We start from the raw sequence: 23,563 nt of genomic DNA on the forward strand, positions 1-23,563 counted from the left end.
AGAAGGGCAGGAGGCACCTGCACACCTGATGACACTAGGGAGCCACCACCGCCATCTTGGACAGCCCACTCCTGGATTTATGTCATGTGAGAAAAAATTAAAGTTTCTTAGTGAATTAAATGTTTATTCTGGTTAAGCTACTGTTACTTTTGGTTTCCATTTCCCCAAGCTCAGTACAATTCCTATCTTATGGATTGAACTATGTCCCTAAAAAGATATACTGAAGTCCTATTTGGAAATAGGATCTTGGCAGAGAAAACCAAATGAAGGTGAGGTCATACTGGATTACCGTAGGCCCCAATCCAATATGACTGGTATTGTTATAGGAAGGAGAAGAGAGACAGAGCTACAGAGGGACAAGATGGCCACGTGACTATGTAAGCAGAGACTGCAGTGATGTGCTTATAGGCCAACGAACGCCAAAGATTACTAAAAGCTAGAGGAGGCAAGGCATGATTCTTCCCTACAGTCTTCAGGAGGAGAAAGCCCTGCTGTCCCCTGGACTTCTGACATCTACTTAGCTTCCAGAACTGTCAAACAATACCTTTCTCTTGTTTTAGGCCACCTAGCTTGTGGTACTTTGTTAGAGCGGACTTAGGAAACTAACACACTATTAATGGAGTCTTATAAATAGATCTAAAAAAAAACCACATGGATCTCAGAAAACCTGGTAAAGGGTGCCTAGATGGCTCAGTTAGTTGAACAACTGCCTTCAGCTCAGGTCATGATTCTGGAGTGCCGGGATCGAGTTCCGCATCGGGATCCCTGTTTAGCAGGGAGTCTGCTTCTCCTTCTGACCCTTCCCCCTCTCATGCTCTCTCTCTCAAATAAATAAATAAAATCTTAAAAAAAAAAAGAAAACCTAGTAAGGCATGGCTTAGCAGTTGCATGTGCGAAAACATTACATATCTTAGCAGATGGAAGGTTCAAAATGAGTCAACACTGTGAATATGGATACTAGGAAAGTTAATGCAACCCTAAATAGACTTCATAGAAATTTACTACCTAGAAAAGTTAGCAGCGGTAGGTTTATTCTGCTCCAGAGTAGTGCTAACAAGAGCACTTGAAGGGCTGCATGCTGTTTCAGGCTCCTCACCTTACTGGGACACAAACTCTAGACTAGGATGATTATTCTAAAAGCAGAGCACTAGAGAAATGTTTGAAGACCTAGGAAAATTGGGCCAAGGAGGAGAAGGCTCAGGAAGATAGCCACCCTTAAGTATCTAAAAAGTTCTCAAAGCAGGCAGAGCTGGTGCTGATCCAGTGCTTACTGAACACAGGAACAGAGGAAGGGATCAGCCTGGCTTTGTGCAGTAGCATTCAGCCGAACTAGGACCAACAAATGAGCCACGCAACACATATTTAGGCCAAATGTAAGCTCTGCCTAGCTAATGAAAATAAAATAAACCTTAAAGTATATTGAAAGAAGCAACCTAAATGTCCATGGATGGATGAATGGACAAACAGATTGTGGTGTATCTATTCAATAGACTATTACTTGGTCATAAAAAAGAATGAAGTACTTAAACAGGTTATAACATGGATGAACCTCAGAAATATGCTAGGTCAAAGAAACCAGACACAAAAGGTCATATATTATATGATTCCTTGTATATGAAATATCCAGAATAGGTAAATCCATAGAGACATAAAGCAGATCAGTGGTTCCCAGGGACTGGGAGAAGAGGAAGAATGGGGTACAACTGCTTAAAGAGTACAGGGTTTTCTTCTGTGGTATTGAAAACATTTTGGAACTAGACAGAAGTGGTGGTCTTACAACATTTGTGAATGTACTAAGTGCCACTTCATTATTCACTTTAAAATGGTTGATTTTATTATGTGAATTTCACGTTGATAAAAAAAATGAAAAAAATCTATTGAAAAAGAAAGCTAGCATCTGCTTCATGGTTAAAAAAAGCTGTCTGTAGAATTTAACGAACTCTGCCTCAACAAACAGGCACATCAAAATCACAATGGACAAGTCCAAAAGACCCTTCATGGTAAAAATCCACTGTCTCCTAGATGGTAACCAGTGACTAGGTACAGATGTTTAAGACTTTCTATCACAGTTCTAAGGTTCTCTTCTTGCATGACTCATAATTATTGCCCTAAGAGATCACAGTTATTTTCATGCTTTCATCTTATGCAGAAACAAGACACTGTCTCAGGTAGCCTGGCAATATTCTCACTGTCCCTAACCTACTTATCAAATCAATACTTTGTTCAGCTGCAACCATTTTGAAACTGTAACATACAATGACCACAAGTTCAATACTACCCCTTCTTCTCCTTTGAAGGCTGAAGTCCTGTATGGTACACACATTCCATTATAAAGGATTTTCACAATTTTACAACTGAGGATAATGTGAGAAAGACTAAGGGTATCTCAAAGTAGAACTAGAAGTCATTCTACTACTTTCCTTAAAAGTGGCCTTCAAGAAATTTAGCTGAATAAACAACTGAATGAAGGGATCCATCATAGCGCTCTACTCCAGGGGCTGTGAAACCTCCTCAGTGATTTCTGCCACAGCCCAAGGAGTCACATGTAGATGCTTTCTCACCTCCGTATCAAGAACAGAAATGATAGTGAGAAAAAGTTTAATTTAGTTTGAAATCTTAGTTTTATAGTGCAAACTAAACAAAACAAACTAACCCTTTAGTTTTGGTGAATTACATAATACAGAATCCCCTGTCGGTTCACCTCACAGCCAGACAGATTTTGGTCACCATAAGAAGTCAAAACCACATCCTTGAAATAAAGAGATAATAAAATATTTATTCTCTAACTTGGGAAAGTCCTGTGTCTACCTACAGTGTGAAAAAGGGTTCTATTTATTTAGGAACTCATGCATATATTGAAGCTTGAATTCCTGAATTTATGTGCACTTCCCATGTAACAGAGAACAATCAGAGAATATATTTTTAATAATCAGCAATTTGAATACTGTTAAATTCCCATGAACATAAAAAAAACTTTACTGATTTTTTTTTTCTAAAGGTATCTAAGAAGAGAGACACATCTAAAACCCTGGGAATAAAACTGTCCCAGCTTTCTTATGACTCTGGCAACATAAGTCAGAAGAAGAGCCAGCTTTTATACCCCAAGTCAATCCTGGAAAGTACTCAAGCCAAATGCAACCCAGGCCTAAATGAGAGATTTATTACACAGGGATGAGACTGGCATGGTAAGAGGCAAGTGCTTTACCATCAAACTTGAACAAAGTATTTAAAGCCCCCACTAGGCAAGCACTGGGAAAGTCTGGTGCTTCTGTCCAAACAGATAATTGCAAATGCCTATTTTTGCCCACAGATATCAATTTTATATAATCTACATAATATGAAACTATCTTTATAAATAAGAAAATGTCCTGTTTGTTGGTGTGCCCCCAGCTCCACAGTGCCTAGGATGTAGTAGGTGTTCAATAAATAATTATCAAATGAAAGTAATGTATGATTGAGGCACAGCACCCTACAACTTAAGGGTCAGGTAAGCATAATCCTGAAAAACAGACAACACTTGAGAAAACCCTATAGTAATTACAATGATCCTATCCATTCTACCACTGATTCTGGAGCTTCTTTGGAACGGTCTCTGGAAAGATGCAGCTTTTTCCTCTTACTAGGAAAGCCCAGGAACCTCATATGCAGAATCATGGAATGCCCAACTCATCACTATCAACTCCAAGCGGACTGCAGAAGAGTGGGCTCAGACCCACTATCAAGGTCCCTGTGAGGAACAGCTACAGGCAGTATCACCAACCAGGATGCTCTGAACCTCCAGTTATCCCAAAGGGTCATGTTCTGAGCAGCAATACGACCCAAGCAGTATGACCCTACAGTATGAAAGCTCCTCCCTGTCAAGAGTAGCTGATAACCTTGGTAAATACCTGCCAAAATGTCACCATTTTGAGGACAAGGATACGAAGGGGAAAAAGTACTTCAAAATGCCTGTGTTGGCTCACTCATTTAAAAAAAAAAGATACTAAATGATAAATAATGACCTGATGTATTAAACCACTATCAATAACATCATCAACATTTACTGGAGGGCTACCAATCTACTAGCTATCCACTCTCCTTTTATTTTCTCTCACCAACAATGGAATCATCATAAAACTCACTGACTTTCTAAGAAGTAATTCAATTTTCACTGAACTTAACTTGATGAGCTAGATGTTTAAGAAGTCTCAAAGGCAGCATTGGTTCATGAAGCCAGGTGATTCTCCTAGAGTCTACAAGTGGAGTGATGAGTCACCCTAAATATATATACTTTTGTTCTCTTCCTACACCTGCTAATCCAAGTGTTGGGATGAGACCAACATAGTACAACACCTAATTCTCACTATGAGTTTCATGTTTTTGTTAAAAAAAAGTATATACTTTACTAATTATCAAAGATATACAAAATAAGGCAAGGAACACTTTATCCTTACTAAATTAGTTAAAAATAATGATAATGTCCAAATGCTGCAAAGACGGTGGTAAACTGGTATATGCATTAAGTACCGGCTACAGTTTAAGTCGGGATAACCCATTAAGAAAGCAATGTGGCAATATGAATCAGACCATGTTGTATTTAGGAATTTTGATATGTATTGTCAACAAGAATTTATCCTTAAGAAATATTTCAAATAACAAAAAATAATGTAAGCAGGAGAATATTCATTACAATTTTCTAATCAAGAGACAGTAAAAGTAGTCTAAAATGTCCAACAAGAGAAAACGGTTAAATTTGGTTTTGGTACTGAAAATGATGTTGCAACATAGACAGATGCTTGACAAAAGATAAACATGATACAGAAGCATATTTTCATCATGACTGAAACCATGTAAAAAATATATATGGCGGGGCGCCTGGGTGACTCAGTCGGTTAAGCGTCTGCCTTTGGCTCGGGTCATGATCCGGGGGTCCTGGGATCAAGTCCTGCACATGGCTCCCTGCTCAGCGGGGAGTCGGCTTCACCCTCTCCCTCTGCCCCTCCCCCATGCTTGTGCTCTCAGTGGCTCTCTCTCTCTCAAATAAATAATAAATAAATAAAATCTTTAAAAAAATACATATAGCTATGCAAAAGAACAAGGGAATATACGATGGTAGTAGCCATTTGTAGTTCCTGACTCCTCGCTAATATTTGTGAAATGATCTATTATCTTAAAATAAGAAGCCATTAGAACTTTAAACTATTTTCCTAAAACTAGCCTGTGTATCAACCCTTTTCAGTGAAAAGACCTGAAGTCAAGACACGATTACAGAACCCTGCCTCTGCATTAAAAAAAAAAAAAAGTAAATAACAGGTTCCTTATTCCTACCTTCTTCCCACCAAAATCTTTATAAATCCTCGGGCCAGACAAATTTGGAAAGCAAGGCACATTACAGGCCTGTATTGGGGAGGTTGATTGCATATTATCATTTTAGAGGTTCTCAGACAATCTGCAATAAGCTTGTTTAACTCTGGCTAGCCCAGAGTTTGCTAGGTGTACCTGATCACAAAACCCTCTTTGCAAGGAAGACCTTCAAACATTTCTCTCCCCAGAGTTTGGGGAATGCTACTTGGGTTGATGATGCCCCAAGGGTACAACAGAAGGAAAGCATTTTAATTACCAGGAAGGTGTTTCCAGACAGTGTGCTCCCTAGTTGGAAGTCACTAATGATAGTTGGCCTCCTCCCTCAGGTGTATGTGCTAAGGTAGAGAAAAAGTGGATATGCTGTCCCTTATAAACCATGGAATCCCATACAAATACAATAAACCCTTTAGGGCACAGGTTTGGGAGGTTTTGTGGCCCTTACAAAAGGGGTTCTGACCTAGTCCAAGGACAAGTTTCTACAAAAGCAGTTTCTTCCGTGTAATTATGAAGTGGCAACCAAAGAAATCAGAGTAATTCCTGTGAGAACTAGTCAGTTTGTCTTTTATATAAGTGTAGTACTGTTCATGATGTGAAAAAATAAAGCATTTATCTTTTTGAAGTCTGAATTTTTTAAAAATACACATGTGTGGTAGTAGGGTGTTTCCAGAGGGCAAATACCAAATATCTACCTCTCAGAGCTAAAGGATGGGAAAATACACACCCCTGCCCCCTTCTACACAGTTCTTTAGCATCATGTGACTATTACCTCTGGCCGAAGCGTAGCTTTCATGCAGACTTGGCAAAGAGGCCCATTTCGGGAGAACTGAAGGGGAAGGCGCCGAGTTCGATTGCGACATGTTGGCTCCTCACAAATCAACCAGCCCTTGAGAGATGAAAGAGAACACTTCAGTCTTATTACTACCATCAAACAAATACAAATAAAAAAACCCTTTCAGGGGCACCTGGGTGGCTCAGTCGGTTAGGCATTCGACTCTTGGTTTTGGCTCAGGTCATGATCACAAGGTGGTGAGATCGAGCCCTGTCTCAGGTTCCACAATGAGCGGGTAATCTGCTTATCTGCTTCTCTCTCTCAAATAAATAAATAAATAAATAAATAAATAAATAAATCTTTTTTAAAAAAAAAAGCAAAACATTGGGTGGCTGGGTGATAGACACTGGGGAGGGTATGTGCTATGGTGAGCGCTGTGAATTGTACAAGACTGATGAATCACAGATCTGTACTTCTGAAACAAATAATGCAATATATGTTAAGAAAAAAAAGAGAAGAAGAAGATAGCAGGAGGGGAAGAATGAAGGGGAGTAAGTCGGAGGGGGAGACGAACCATGAGAGACGATGGACTCTGAAAAACAAACTGAGGGTTCTAGAGGGGAGGGGGGTGGGGGGATGGGTTAGCCTGGTGACGGGTATTAAAGAGGGCACATTCTGCGTGGAGCACTGGGTGTTATGCAAAAACAATGAATCATGGAACACTACATCAAAAACTAATGATGTAATGTATGGTGATTAACATAACAATAAAAAGTTATTAAAAAAAAGGCAAAACAAAAACCCTTTCAAGATGGACTCATTTTGTTCAAACTTCCTTAGAGATTCTGAAATAGCTCCTTATCATTCTTCTCTGACATGTCACTTTGATCTATGCCCCAACCTTAACAGTTGGGAAACTCATCAAGTTTTTTAAAAAAAATAAAAGATCACATGAGATATTCTTCCCTTTTTAATATATACCCCCTGGCATGCATACAGCAAAACCTCCCAATAAAAGCTTATATAATTACACACAGATGGGTTTTCGGTCATTAATAAAGACCTTTATCAAAGTCAAGAGCATACCACATAGGGCGCCTGGGTGGCTCAGTCGGTTAAGCGTCTGCCTTCAGCTCAGGTCATGATCCTGGGGTCCTGGGATCGAGGCCCATGTCAGGCTCCCTGCTCAACGGGGAGCCTGCTTCTCCCTCTCCCTCTGCCCCTCCCCCTGCCTGTGTGCGCTCTCTCTCTAAAATAAATACATAAATCTTAAAAAAAGAGTATACCACGTAGAAATGAATGACTTTCCCAGTAGCTGAATGACTACTAGTGACTTAATTGCTGTGCTCAGCTTCCTTCTCTGTAAAATAGGCCCAACAACAGTATTTTACAGGTTGTAATGATGCAATACATTTAGCACGCTTAGAGCTATACTCGGCATATAAGAAACACTTAAAGTAAGCAATTATTTGAAATTAAGACAGATTCTTCTACACACATAATCTGGAGGCATAAAACTAGCTGCAATGTTTTCAAGGACAACTTCAACCAACCACTCTTGTCCCACTTCTGAAATAGTCATTGCCCACTTCTCTGGCCTTTAGACTCCCTTCTCACTTTCCTTCTTCAGTTACCCTCTCCTCCTGCTCTTGTTTGAATTTTCTCAGAGATATGATAACAATATGCCTATTATCTTAAATCAGTATGTTTGCTCTAAAACATATCTGTTCAAAAAGGGATACAAAACTGCACAAATAGGGTGGAGCAAAGCTCAGGTGTTCTCGGCTGAGCGTGGAGCCCGACTTGGGGCTTGATCTCACGACCGAGATCATGACCTGAGCTGACACCAAGGGTCAGATGCCTAGCCGACTGAGCCACCCAAGTGCCCCAAAGCTCAGGCATTCTTATGAAGGCATCAGGGTCTGTGGGTTTAGTGCTGCATGTATTAGGCACAATAAGGTGAAGCAAAGTAGGCTGAGGGGCTGGGGTACAAGGTGCATTCCCGGTTACATGGTATTCCCAAGCAGGCAGCTGCAAATAGGGACTTGACTGTCTTTGTGTCTTGGGAGTATCTGGAGAAGCAGAACTTTTGAACTGGTCTTGAAGAGTGAGTAGAAGTTTGGTAGGTGGAGAAAGCAGGAAAGACCACTTAGGCAGAGAGAGTAACACATGCAAAAGAATGAAAGCCAGAGAGAGCTATGTGCGATGTGATTAAGAAAAGAATCAATGACGTGTTTAACCCTGTTCTCTGTTTCTCGACTGAGCAACTTGTTGGTCTTTTCTCCCTAGGTAAGAGCGGTATATATACAAATGCTGCTTAATTACACTGGGAACCTTCATCTGCCACTTATTAACACTGCCACATGGCTTTAATCCAAATCTGCGGGATGTCCCCACTCATTGCTGTACTGTGTGACCTCAGTCCTCCAAATAGGCTCTTCTTGGAAGAAACTACAACCAGACTCAAGAGAGAGCCCCAAAAATCACTTCTTTCAGCTCCATTTATGGCTTTCATAGCCAGAGAAAGTAGACTGTAGAACTTTTTGACTAAAAGAAAGTATACTACCTTTCAAGATTATAAAATTCACCTAGTCAATACATTCACAGTGAACTTCATTCCTGTCTTCAATCGATACGCTGAGCCATTTTAAAATTTAAACTTTTCAGATAGAGGATCTCAAGGACTCCTTATGAATCCTTTAATATATGCCCAGAATTACATTAAATATTGTGTGGAGTAGCCAAAGAGGCCCCAGGTACAGACTTTCAGGAAATGACAACCTAAATAAGAAAGGTTCACACACACAAAGACTAAAAGCAATTCATTAAGGTTTGACTTTAAGAACCAAGTTGTATGGTACCAACTAAAACTGCCAAACGAGACGGACAAGGGTTGGAGTCGTGTGGATCCTACCTGAGACAAACTACTACTACCACAGCAGAACACAAACTAGAACAAGGAATTAGTGGTTCTGAGTCACAGGCGACTCTCTGTTCCAATTCGTAGGGCCTATAACTATATTTTCCTGCCTTAAGGACAAGATTTTAATTCACATTTTGATATTTCAGAAACTCAGATGTGTTTACAATTGATATATACATTTAATAATGTATTTGTTTTCTTCGAAAACACTGTTAAGTCAAGAGTGCAGTTCACAATCAATGGCCCCTTAAAATTAAGGAAACCAGACACTTCGGTTTAGCCTGTCCTAGGCATGGGGGATACAGAGGGAGGTACTGGTCCTGACCGCAGCAGGTATTAAATTTTCAATGCAGCCTATAAATACTAACAGTGAGACTAGTTGTTTCTGGAAGTACCCATTTAGGCATATTAATAAAGGAAGCAGTAGAATTCAAGCAAACCATGTATGAAACACGCAGGACTGGACAACTCCTTGATCGTTCATTTGGCTTTGCTACCTTAAAGCTGCTAAGGATTTACACATTTCGGAATAGATATCAGTTAACGATGCCAATCCCAGCTGTAATTCATTCAACTCTAAACAAAAGTTTTAAAAAGCAAGCAGACAGGCAACAACCTCTATGTTTTGAGACAATAAATTTTTAATTACTGGGATACAACCCGGAAGTTAAAATTATTCTTTAATTTTTAGAACATACCCTTCGAAAAGCTCAACCTCTCTTCAGGTGTTTTGGAAACTTGATTCCATCAATTTACTACAACTTCATGACTCACTAGCAAGCTGCCAACCAAGGAAATGCTAAACTGTCACCTCACCTGTTTCTAAAGCAAACACCTAACTCTATCTCTGACGGAGTTACTAACTAAATGTCCTTTCAAATCATATAGAAAACAGATAATATAATTTGTCTAGACTTCCTACCAGTTATAATTAACATTAAAGAGGTCTTTTCTTCTTTGTCACCTCTCTATTCAGTACTTATTTGGGTTTGTTTGTACTTACTATCTGTTAATCTCCCTTTAACAAATGACAACAATAACTCGTGCTATTATGCATGGAAATTACACATGCTGATAACTGTGTGAAGGGAACTGGGGCTGAAACACAATATCAGAAGCCTGTAACTCTTGATTCTTCTTGTTTTATTTTGATAATTAAGCTTTTGGTCATGGTGTATTTTAAATAAAACTCTTCTGTGGGAGAAACAGACCCTAATCATATTCAATATATGCTTTGCTTCCATTTGATTTTGCCAAGTACACTTTGGTTAACCCTTTGTTCCCCCAGCAAATAGTAATGGACTAAGCCAAATCTACCTTTCAAGAACCATCTGCGTTGTTAAAATTAAATATGCCAAGTCTTTGAAAATATTAGTTACAAATACAAGCACTGAATAAATCCACTCACAAAGACAAAACTAAACTTACTTTTATTTCCCGTGTTGGGAAATGATGTACAGCCCAAAGTTACATTGCCAAGTCAATGGCAAAAAAATTAACTAAGTGTAGTTCTTTGGAAGTCCAACCTATAAAAAGGGTTGGGTTTTATGAAAACCCCCAGAACCACTCCAAGGATATGTGCCATCCAAATATGTCATTTTATTATGCAATGCCATATGTAAATGTCAAACTGTCACAACCAACAGGAATAAAGTCATTACGTTTTCAGATGCCTACCTTAACCACATTTATAAGTAGAGGGTTCAAAAGAGGTGAAGCCACCCTGGCCAACAGCAAAATAAACCTTTACCAAAACAAGCAAAGATCCATCACCTGTTACTTTAGTTTCAGCATCACTAATTCCTTGAAATCATTGTGTACGAAATTGTGTCAAATGCTGATTGGTTCTGATTGCTAAATTATATTTCTGAGGTCTCAACTAAAATGGTCTCTGCACATGCTAAAAAGGGATCGATTTCCACTTGTAACTGAGGCATTCCTCGTAGGTGCACCTTAAACACAAACTTACCCATTTGTGTACTTTTGTATTTTTAGAAGGATGCACACACACAAATCATCCAGACCTGGAAATGTGGCACAGAGGAGGCACTCAAAAAAACCTTCTGAATAAATGAATGAACAGAAGCAACAAAATAATACACAGGAGCCAGTTTATAGAAAATAATGAGGGTCTAAAACTCCAAGGAGAAAGAAAAATGCACAGTTCTCATTACTCTTGAAGCAAATATATGGTGGGTCCTTCTCCGCCCACTTCCAGTCAGTCACCCAATTTATCCACCGGCCTTGCAGTCCCATTGTCATCTACTTCACCAAAGCCCAGACCTCAAAGTTGATCTACTTGAACAGCCTCCGACCTGGTGCCCCAACTCCATTCTCTCCCATATCCAGTGTAAAGACGTGCCCAGTGTAGCTTCCCAAGGGCCCTTCACTCCCATGCCTCCCAGTAGTAAACCTTCCTTAGAGAATGCATGCTTTCATTTGGCTTCCAAATCTTTCCAGCCTCATCCCATCCCGACTTTCTCTTACACAAACTCTTCGCCCCATTGCATTGGTTTTCTCACAGTCCACAACAGTTTTACCTATTGCCAACTCCTTGTCTTGGCTCATGCTGTAGAATTTTCGCCTAACATGGCCATTCCTTGAGCATCATTTCCACTCCTCTCCTGTGAAACCTCCCCACCCTCCAGTGACTTCTCCCTCTATGCTACTGCCACCGAGCATACAATGCTGTGCACTATCCCTGAACAATCTTATTTTACCTCCCTAACTGGAAGGTCAGGCCTGGGGGATGACCCACTTTGGAACCGGTGGTGTCCTCTCCCGTCTCTAGCACATAGGTTCACGCTCAATGAAAAATACAGAAACAAGGTTATGAAAAACTGCACGTGAATGCGGATTCTCCCCACCCATTTATTGAGGGGTAATTTCACGTAAGTCACTGAACTTTTCCTCTGAGCCTCAGTTTCCTCATATACGAAACAAGAGATAATAATATTTACTCTAATAAGGTTGCTCAGAGCCCACAACACTGTTCATTAAATGTACAATATTATTACTACCCTACACACGCCTCCACTACTGGGGAACACCGGTGCTCGGCTACAGGTGACAAGACACTGTTAAAGATGCACTATTCCAACCAGGAAAGAGCCTGGTCAGTTTCCACCTGGTGTTAACCAAAATGGAGAGCTACAATGATGGGTAACTGGTAAGATTAGGTGGAGGTGCTTTGCAATTTGAATGCAAAATAATAGAACGATGTAGTCAATGTAAGTGAACTTGCCATGTTTTTCCTGACAAAACTGTACTAGATTTGAAGTTATAGATGGCAGAATGGATGGTGAGGGAAGAGGATGGGGTGTCTGCTTTACTTCAAGCCTCAGAGATTTGAAGACACAACACACCACAATAGTGTCCTGACGTATGATTTAGTTTCAATTGTAATGGCTCTCCAGGAATGTGTGGACAGCAGCGCGGGGCGAGGTCTGCCAGCATACGTGCTCTTACAGAGTTCATCACATCATTACTATTTTCCTATAATGGCCATTAACCGCTCCTCTCCCCAAATGATATGCACTCTGAGCACACCAGACACTCTTTTCACCCAAAACCATTTATAAATGTTCTGGGGTTCCCTTGCAGTCACATTTTTCTGTCATGGGATTATCCCCAGTGTAAAATGGGTCTTAACAGACAGTGCACAGTATGGGCCCACAGCTGCTTTTGAAGAATGACATGTTGTGATTTGGGATTTCCAGAAATATCAAAAAACAAATTGCCTTCTGACCCACATTTGCACCCAAAACTGGGAGAAAATTTTCCTAAGATCTCCACGGGAAGTTTTAACAGGAACATAATTTAGCTTTTAAAGTTAAATCTTCTACACTGCAGCATGCTGGCCTGTCAAAGAGTGATTAGTAAGTCTCAGAGAGGTGCCAGGGTAGGAGATGAAAGAGCAAATCAGGAAATATACATATATAAACTATTCACTGAAGTTAATACAAAAATATTTTTAATAAAATTATCAAACAAGAGAAGTGGAAAGTGCCTCGTCAATGTTAAGAATTTTAAATATTACCAAAATTGATTTTTAAAGTAAGATATCTCTTTAAATGAACAGTCACATGTCATTTCATCCAAGTTATTTGAAACTTATTGATCTTATCATTTGTGTGAGGACCAGACTCTGCCATCAGTTTGCTGAAAGGATAATGGAGCACTCCCAAACTGTTATGATAGGTTAGATGCAAACAGTGGTCCTCATTTAAGCACACAGAATAGCACCACAAGTGGACAAATTCCAACCTCAGCAATTGTATATTACATGATAAATTAGCAAGTTGTTCTGCTTTGCCTCACATCAAATCCAATACCACAGCCCTGTTATTTTAATTTGCAATCAGAGGTTGAGCATCAGAAGATGTCCCTGAGGTACATTAAAGAGCCCCATGCAAGCCATCTCCTCCTGCTATACTGTGAGCAGAGAAAGCCAACAATTACCAGCAATTTTATTTTACCACTGTAGGACAATAGTAGAACAGTTAAAATTGTCACCATGCAAGCAACAGGGGAAAATATACTTAAAATCATTTTATAAGGAAAATTACGTTTTGGGGGGAAAAAGTTCAATGAAGGACATGTATCTTTCTGTATGGGCAGCTAAAATCTCTCTTAGTATATTCAAGCCTATTCTATAAAATACTCTCCCTATTCATCCAACTCAAAAGCAAGCTACATTCGTAGGCTATAATAGGTCACAACTAAGTACACAGTACCTTGCTTCAGGAATAATTTTGCTTTGTCTGTCAACTGTCAACAAAGCACAAAGAGCTCATGCAACGCAGCCATATACTGTGGATGTTAGAGATCTAACAAAATACAAATAGTAAGAATACAAGATCGCCAAGCTGTCCTGCTTTTACTTTATGTGAGAAACTGAAAGCATTTTCCTCTCCACATTCCATTAATCTCTATTGTATTACAAATCTTTTCATAAAAGACTTTTTTTTCCCTATGTGAAGCTACAAGTGACTTGGGGATGTACTATTCCAACTGTGACTTTCCAACATGAATGGTTACAAATGGATGTGTCAGTTAAGGCATACAGACATTTCACCAAGGAAAAGGAAGAAAGAATCACGTAGCAGAACGAGATGGTCAAATGGCTACTCTGTTGCTTATATGAATATTTTGCCAACTAAGCCTCTAAGAAAAACTGTTCGCTACTTGTGCGACCACTCCTGCCTCTCAAGTCTTCAAAGATGAAAAAACATCGCCTTTGCTATGAACACATACTAACAAATTAAACTCAAAAGTAAACTCAAGCCTTAGTTTCATCAGTATGTACACAGAAAAAAAAAAAGACTGGAAGGAACTACCCTAAAATGTTATCACTGGTTATCTGTAGGTGGTTTCTTCTGCTTCTGTAGTTTCTGAATTTTCTACAACAAGCATATGTTGTTTTTATACTTAGAAAGCTGTTACTAATGAAGGAAGAGACGGTTTTGCCAAGAGCGTTGAATATAATCAAATCACTAATACATGTGAAAAATATTTTGAACTATATCACAGGTGCTTGGTTGTTACCAAGATGAATTTTCAGCAAACGTGCTTATGAGAAAAAAAAAGGCACACGAAAAAATGTTTTTTCTTTAAAATTTTTTTTTTTTTACTAATTCAGAAATTTTAAAAAATAGGTCAACTTAAGCACATAGCAGTTCCCAAGTAGAAAGTGGCAGGGCATGTATTAGTAGCGGTAGAATCATTTATTAAATTAAGCCACTCATTAAAATGCACACAGCCTTCTACGGAATATGATTTGAATACTTTTCTTTATGATGTTGGATCTCTGAAGGTAGGTAATAAATCCGTTTTAAACAGAGGTGCTTTGTTCCCCACGCCCCCGCCCCTGCCTTTTATTCACCGTATGTACGGATCAACCCAGATGTCCAGGGTAGGAATCAAATTAAAAAAATTCAATCAGGTGGGCATGCCTAGAACCTTATTATTAGCAGAATTTCTTTTCTTTGCTGAAGTCTAGCTAAAAGTAATTTTTATTGTTTGTTTGTTAGCAGGCTAGTAATTTTTGGTGTGGTTTAATGTGATATGCCTTTAGGTACTGAACAACAAATGTTAAAACTGACCTATCTTTGCAAGTGCCTCAAAGGACATCTTAAAATCAGAATGGAGTTCAAACCATCACCAGGCAATGTTTGTTCATTTAACTTTAATTATTTTCTCCTTGAGAATGGTACTAATGAAACTGAATATCTTTCATGGTTTCGAAGGGCCGTTTGAATAGTCTGTAAACAGAACTAAGGGTAGACAAGAGATCTGGCCGAGCCAGGGGGTTGCTAGGTGATGTAGAATGTAAACCCACAAACTTGTTAAGGTTTGCTTTGCTTTCATGCCACTTTCACACACTCTCAAAAGTTTTGAGAATTGATTTTTCAGGTGGCCATTAAGAAAAGAAGAGACCCCCTGCCTTCGAAATTCACTCCCCCCAGATGCTCGGCCAGATACAGAAGAGATAAAATCCATTTGACCTTTGGCTGTAACCTGGGAAACTTTTGGTTTTACGTAAACGTAGGATCATGTATTTTATGGATGCCTAAAATTTAAGACACAAATTCACAAAGCTGGATTTTTTGAATTTCAAAAAGACATTTCTAATCTTTCCTTATTCAACTTTGAATAAAATTAAGATTTCCTTCCAGAAGAAAAATTGTGATCACAGCTCAGCACCGATTATCATCAGGACAAACCTTTTGGTTTGGCCACTTGCTCAAGTCTCTTCTGGCCTACACCAAGTCTGACTGCCTGTGAGGGTGTCCCTCCTGCCCCTCCCCCAAGCTCCTTTCTAAGTAGCTGATCAGAGATTGTCCAGTAAGAGCACTTTATTAGATCATCAGCCAGAGGGGTTCACAAGTACTGAGAGCAATGGGCTCAAATGCGGCACATCAGTTTTAATAGACCAGGGGCTACTAGTAAACTGCAGATACTGCTGAGAACTTTCCTTGCACTGAACTCTTGAAAAAGCACCGTCTCTCCAGCTTAAATGCAGCTGCCTCTTTCAATGCCGCAAATGGGTAAATTTGACAAAAAAGCCACCATTAAGACTACATGAAAGGCTCAAGACAACATCCTTTCAATGCTTTGTACTTCAGTAATCAGATGTACTTACTCACCCCCTCCCCCAAACCCGATCAAGAACTATTTCTGAATGGTAGGAAATAATTCCACTTTGTACATCTTTTAGTTAATCAAGACTTTCTATTCAGCAATTTGACCTTTTGTTCAAAACAGGATTATCAGTTTTTTCGCCAGTTACCAAGGGCGACTCGCATGGTGAACATAATTGCAATAATTTGCAAAACACCATGGCAACCCACATTACAACTAGGTAAATACTGGGCTTTTGTGCTACATTGTTATTTTCAGAGATGCTGAAGTCAAAGAACGAATGACAAATGAACACAAAATTTATATTTGCTTTGTCTCAAAAGAGAAGAAAATTGATAACAAGAATTGGGGGGAAACCGACTACAGCTGTAATTTCTAACTTGATTAATTAGGATGGTAACAGTCCTTAACAGTATATTCAACAAACAGCCCTGACTTCATCTCTCCACCCACCTCTCTCTATACCACTACCACTATCCCCCCCACCCCAGACAAATTTTTTCAGCTTGGAGAACAAACATCCCCCATTTGCTCTTTTCTTCAACTTAATGGAATCCTTAATTGCAGAATATTGTTCTCCTGCTCTTCACGGCAATGAAAACGGAGAGAAAAGAGGAGAGGGCCAGGGCAGACAGGGAGCTATAGTCATTTTTTTCCATGCTTCTTTTGGACACCCCAGGCCCAATGATGAGACGGCATTTTTCTGGTATCAGCAGCTGTTTCGTAGCAGACAATAAAGTCAAAACTATTTAGCTTTGCAGAAAAGCCACTTCTTTCCTTTTGGCAATACAAGGGAAGTCTATACGCCGAGATGAAGTTTCATAATGTAAATGCCAGAACATAAGATGAGAAACACTAATAATTTTAAAAACCATACATTTTTCCTGTAAATAAATTATTAACTGTGGTTCTGTCCAAAAAGCTGTGGAAATGCATGTTTGCTATTTGAGGAAGATGTTCAACAATATCACCGGTGTGCTGCAAACCACTTTATACGCAAAGCCCAGTTCACAAAACAAGCTAAAAATATAAACCGAGCACTCCGAAATTAATACAAAAATCGAAATCGTATTTTTAGTAGTTAAACAGGGTCTCACAAGTAGTAGTATCTTTTCTATAATAAATGTGATGATGAGAAAAGTCGTATCAGACTTGTTTTTACTCAGGTATGAAAGGAAGGATCTAACTGCAATAGTGAAGAAGCGGTTTTTTCCTAAGACGAACAAATTCTGCTGTAATGCCTCGCTTTTTGGAAATTACCAAAATTGGCGTTCCCAGGGAAAATGTAGTATTCTGGGAGGAGAAAAGAAGAATACACACAGAAAGGGCTTGTAGAAGTTGTACTGCCGAGAACTCAAAAAATAAGCTGCCAACCCTCGCAACATAGCCCAGCCTGCTTTCCTTCATCTGCCTCACAGCAAGGCAGAGCAAAAGGAGTCTCTGAAATGATCTGCATATTTCACCTAACTTTTGAAAAATCAAACGAACCTGATCCTATAATGGGTCCATTCTTATTTTGTCAGAGCTGCAAACTCCCAGACAGATCTCTAAGATTCAGCTTAGAGAAATCACTATAACATTCTTCAGAATATGCCTCCGAAATTACAGATGCTGTGATTTCTCCCGAGGAGTAGAAATCAAAAGAATGTGACACATTTACTCCTTCTCAGTCAGTGACAACCTCTTTACACTTGGCGAATATATTTATTTTCTGGTTTAGTTCATTCTGAATTTACCATACCTGTATTAAGTGCATCCTATCAAAAGTCTAAATGTTAAGTGGAAACATATCCTTTAATGCCAAATGATAAAGGGTTGAACAAGCCTTCAGTACTTTTTGATCAAGCAGAACTGATGACAGATCACAAAGTGGGTCTAAAATCCCCATGACACTTAAGAAACCCTTACATATAAAAGAAATATTTTGTAATCTAGCCCGAATTTCTTCACTTATTAACATTTTACCTAGTATACTGTTTCCTCCCGCCCAACCTTTTGTGGCTTCTGTTCCAATGTTTGTTTCTTCCTTTTCTTTTTTCCTCTGTTTTATCTCCCTTTCACCTTTTTTTTTTTCCTTTTTGGCTAACTGGATATGACGCTTCTTGACTTCTATTTGTGAAACGCAACATCCTATAATCCATCCAACTGCCTATAATGCCAACAAATTACCTCAATTCCCAAAATCAGGAATGGCAAATACCTAGCAGGCAAACCGCACGGCATCTCCAACTCCATCCCCATGGCTGATACAGGATGAAAGCTGGCACTCAATAGGAAAGCCACCTCTGTCCATAAACCTTCCTGCTCTAGAATTCTCAACTCTGACTGCACATGGGATTCACCAGAGGAGGTTACAACACAGGCTGCTGGGCACCACCTTAGGGTTTCCAATTCACTAGGTCTCAGGATAAGGCCTGAAAATTTGCATTTCTAACAAGTTCCAGGTGATACTGATACTCTGGGAACCATGCTTTGAAAAGCACCATTCTGAGGTACAGAATGGCCATCAGGAATTTAACAAAGCTCCCCAAGTGATTCTAATTGTGTAGTCGTGGCTGAGATCCCGTGTCCATATTATTCTCCTTCTCTCTTGTTCAAAGAAAACTACTGGTTGTTATCTTCTGAAAAATGAATTTTATAAACAGAATTGTACCTTAAAAACTTGTCTCTCAACTTTCTCCTTCAATAGTTACTCTTTCTTTAGATACTGTTGATGTGACTTTTACTCTTTTGAAGCTCTCTATACAGCATTAGAATTAGCAAAGCCTCAAACCTGACTTATTTCTATTAAAAGAACTGACCAATTCCTACTTGGCTTACAGCTGAGTAACATTCTTCTTTTAAAGAAACCATAAACAAAGAATCTTATTCTAGCAATAACAATACAGTCCCTAGATTATGAACACAGAATTTTAGGAGTGCTGGTCTATGAAAGAAAACACAATCACATTTTTGCTTTGGTAAGTAATATGAAACAATATATTTGAACCCTAAATTTTAAAGTTGGGAAGGAACTTTAGAGCTCTAGTCTAATCCTTCATATTCTATCTGAGGAAAATAAGGCCCAGGAAAGAGCGAATTCCTTGTATACTGTCACAGCAATTGGCTGTGGGGCCACCCAGGTCTTTGAACTTCTAATCTAGCACTCTTTACTCTCTACACCTATTTTGTTTAATGCAGGAGCCAGTAGCTGTATGTGCTTGAGTACTTGAAATGTGGCTAGTCCAAACTGAAATGTGCTGCCAGTATAAAATATAAAGCCAAATTTCAGACTTAGTCCAAAAAATATAAAATATATTATTTTTAACATACATTATAGATTAAAATATTTTGGACATAATGGGTTAAGTAAAAGTTTTTGTTATGAACAATGCTATTTTTTTTTCTTTGCTTGGTTCATTTTTAAAGTAATCTCTATTAAGTAATCCCTACACCCAATGAGGGGCTTGAACTCTTGACCCTGAGACCAAGAGTTACAATGTTCTACCGAGCCAGGCAACTGCCCCCACTCCCCTTATTTTTAAAAAGGCAGAGGGGCATCTGGGTGGTACAGCCAGTTAGGCATCTCTTGGTTTTGACTCAGATCACAATCTCAGGGTCGTGAGATTGAGCCCCGTGTCAGGTTCCGTGCTCGGTGTGGTCTGCTTGAGACTCTCTCTCCCCCTCCCTGTACCCCTCCCTGCAGCACACTCTAAAATAAATAAATATTTTAAAAAATAGAAATTTATCATATATATTCTTCTTAAAACTTGTTTTGCTTAAAAGTGGAGTTAATTATACCCTATAAGTACATACAGACCTGTGATATTCTTAATGGCTGTACAGAATTCTATTGTATGATTGTAATAACTCAATGAATCCTCTTCTGATCAACAATTAGGTTGTTTTCAGTTTCCCACCATTATCAATAATGCTACAAGGAATATCCTTGTACATTACCTTTGACATCACCTGCAAGTAACTGTACATCTATCTATAAGGAGAGATACCCAAATTGGAAATGCTAAGCCAAATGGCATTTTTTTTTTTTAAATATTTTATTTGACAGAGAAAGACAGAGCAAGAGAGGGAACACAAGCAGGGGGAGTGGGAGAGGGAGAAGCAGGCTTCCCGCCGAGCAGGGAGCCCGATGCAGGGCTCGATCCCAGGACCCTGGGATCATGACCTGAGCCGCAGACGCTTAACGACTGAGCCACCCAGGTGCCCCGCCAAATGGCATTTCATTTCAAATATTGACAGATGTTGCCCAATTGTGGTCAGAAGAGGGCATACCAGTTCTCATACCCATCACAGTGTGAGTATCCCTTTCCTCACACCTTTACCTGCACAACCAATTAACTTTTGGATCTTTGTCATTCTGATAGGTGAAAAGTGGTATTCATTCGGGCTTCTGAACTTAAGAGTAAGCTTGAGTATCTTTACCTGAGTGTATAAGTCATTTCCATTTCTTTTTCTATGAGCTAACTGCCTATTCCTGTCCTTTACCTATTTTTCTACTAGGTTGTTGGTCTTTTTCTCATTGATTTGCAAGAGCACTTTATATCTAAAAGAAATTAGGCCTTTATTTGCTTTATGGGTTGCAAAGATTTTCCCCAGTTCAACACCTCTCTTTTGACTTTACAGTATTTTGTGTATATGTATAATTTTCACCTTGCAGAAACTTTTAATTTGTAGTCAAATTTACTGATATTTTCCTTTCTTGAATTCTGAATTGTGTTGTTTCAAGAAGTCTTCCCAAATCCAAGATTATTAAAAACATCACTTTTATACGTTCATCTTTTTTTGGAAAGATTTTATTTTTAAGTAATCTCTACACCCAATGTGGGGCTCAAATTCACAACTCTGAGATCAAGAGCCACACACTCCACTGACTGAGCCGGCCAGGCGCCCCTATAGTTTCATTTTCTTTTTTAAGTTTTCATTTTAATTCCAGTTAGTTAACATACAGTGTTATATTAGTTTTAGGTGTACCATATAGTGATTCAACACTTCCATATATCACCTGGTGCTCATCACAAGTGCCCTCCTTAATCTCCATTACCCCACTCTCTCCCCTCTGGTAACCACTACTTTGTTCTCTAAAAGCGTGTTTCTTGGTTTGTCTTTTTCCTTTGCTTGTTTCTTAAATGTCACATGTGAAACCATATGGTATTTTTCTTTCTCTGACTGACTTATTTTGCTTAGCATTATACTCTCTAGCTCCGTCCATGTTGTTGCAAATGGCAAGATTTCATTCTTTTTCATGTCCGAATAATATTCCATTGTGTATATGCACCACATCCTCTTTATCCATCCATCAGTCGATGGACACTTGGGCTGCTTCTGTATTTTGGCTATTGTAAATAATGCTATAAACACAGGGGTGCATGTATCCTTTTGAATTAGTGTTCTTGTACCCAGGAGTATGATTTCTGGATCATAGGTTAGTTCTATTTTTAACTTTTTGAGGAACCTCCATACTGTTTTTCACAATGGCTTCACCAGTTTGCATTCCCACCAACGGTGCAGGAGTGTTCTTTTTTCTCCACATCCTCGCCAATACCTGTTTTATCTTGTGTTGCGGATTTTAGCCATTGTCACAGGTGTGAGGTGATATCTCATTGTAGTTTTAAAAAAAGATTAATCTACTTATATATCTTAAAAGACTTATTTATTTTAGAGAGAGCAAGAGAGTGGGGGAAGGGCAGAGGGCAAAGCATTGAGAGAATTCCCAAACAGAATCCCCACTCAAGGCAGAGCCTGACATGGGGCTCAATCTCATGACCCTGAGAGCATGACCTGAGACAAAACCAAGAGTCAGATGCTCAACCAATTGAGCCACTCAGGCTCCCCTATTTATTTAAGAGACAGAGTGAGTACGAGCAGATAGAGTGGCAGAGGGGGAAGGAGAGGGAAAGAGAATCTGAAGCAGATCTTGCACTGAGCTTGGAGCCCGCTGCGGTGCTCCATCCCATGTCCTCAAGATCGTGAACCGAGCAGAAATTAAAGGTCAAATGCCTAACTGACTGAGCCCCCCCAGGCACCCCTCTAACTGTAGTTTTGATTTGCATCTCCCTGATGGTAAGTGATGATGACCATCTTTTCATGTGTCTTTTGGCCATGTGGATGTCTTCTTTGGATAAATGTCTGTTCATGTTAGTTTCATTTTCTAAGTTTTTGACCCATTTGGAATTTATCTTAGTGTAGGGAGCAAGGAAGAAATTCAACTGTATTTTTTCCCCAGATGACTATTCCCTACTGACACAAACTACCCCTTTATAAAATACTCAATGCAACTTTTAGGTCTGCTTCTGGACTTTCTATATTGGCTCCATCAAAATCGGGAAAGCACCAAAATATGTTAATGACCCTAAAGTCCTAAAAATTTCAGTAACGGGCAGTAGGTCACCTTATTTGTAGGAATTTTCCTATGAATTATTTAAAAACTAGGGAAGCTTTAAATTTATGGATAAACTCAGAGAACAATCCTAGCCAAGAATATAATATACTTTAGCATTTACCAAAGTCTTCTTTTAAATCCTTCAGTTAACATTTATAGTTTTATTTATATCTACATCTACCTATATATATGGCACATTTCTTGTTAAGTTTATCCCTAGGTATTTAATCTGTTTAGTATTTAGTTCTTTCATTATATTTTCTAACTGGTTGTTGTTGGTATCGATCAAAACTATTGATTTTTTTAATATGAATTTTGTAACTAATGACCTTATTAAATTCTTTTTGTCTGTGGTAGTTTTTTGATTTCATTGGGATTTCTGGGTCTACAGGGATCTGTAAATAATGATCATTTCCCTCGTTCCCCTCCAATTTTTATATATTATTTTTCTTGTTTAATTATAATAGCTACCATTTTCAAAACCTAACATTTACCAACATTTTCAATGGGCTGCCTCCAGCATCATATTTCCCAATAATCTAGGGCTGTGGACCCAAGAACTAAGCCACCAAAGAATCTCTGCAACTGGAAAAAATAACTGTGTTAAAACCACTATGGGAGAGGGTGGTGGTGGTGATTAAGATCACTACAGGTGAAAAAAAAATACAATACAATCAGTACAGACCTATGGCTCAGAATGCCTAAAATCAACTTTGGGGCTGAATTTAATTTAAGGATATTAAGTGGCTGAATAAATAAATACTCAAATGGTTTCTCTTATATTTGGAGAATTAGTCCTCTTAAAAGCTCCCTTCCCTAACATAGTTTTCTTATTCCATCACTTCTCCTGGCTCTGCCTCTCTAAAAAGAAACAAAACAAAACAAAACAAAAAAACAACAACAAACCGAAGTTGGAGAGATCTCATCTATGGGGATTTTAATCTCTCCTTTCACAGAGAAGGGTGGGTTGTATCTGGCTAGATGGTTTTAAGTTCTGTTCTATTAT

General features: G+C 39.0%; 1 protein-coding gene across 3 annotated transcripts in view; it reads right to left on the minus strand.

Moving 5' to 3' along the window:
• POLA1 (DNA polymerase alpha 1, catalytic subunit) overlaps window positions 1-23,563 on the minus strand; it is a 301,449-nt gene that overhangs the window by 99,820 nt on the left and 178,066 nt on the right. For all 3 annotated transcript variants that reach the window (XM_088028848.1, XM_028122620.2, XM_028122621.2), the window contains one exon: window positions 6,110-6,226. In XM_088028848.1, the coding sequence (XP_087884974.1) occupies window positions 6,110-6,226 (117 nt within the window). The remainder of the gene's footprint in view (window positions 1-6,109; window positions 6,227-23,563) is intronic.

Source organism: Eumetopias jubatus, unplaced genomic scaffold (assembly GCF_037043125.1).
Source record: "Eumetopias jubatus isolate StellerSeaLion01/CBP00866 unplaced genomic scaffold, mEumJub1_p1.0 scaffold_11, whole genome shotgun sequence".
Classification (NCBI taxonomy): domain Eukaryota; kingdom Metazoa; phylum Chordata; class Mammalia; order Carnivora; family Otariidae; genus Eumetopias; species Eumetopias jubatus.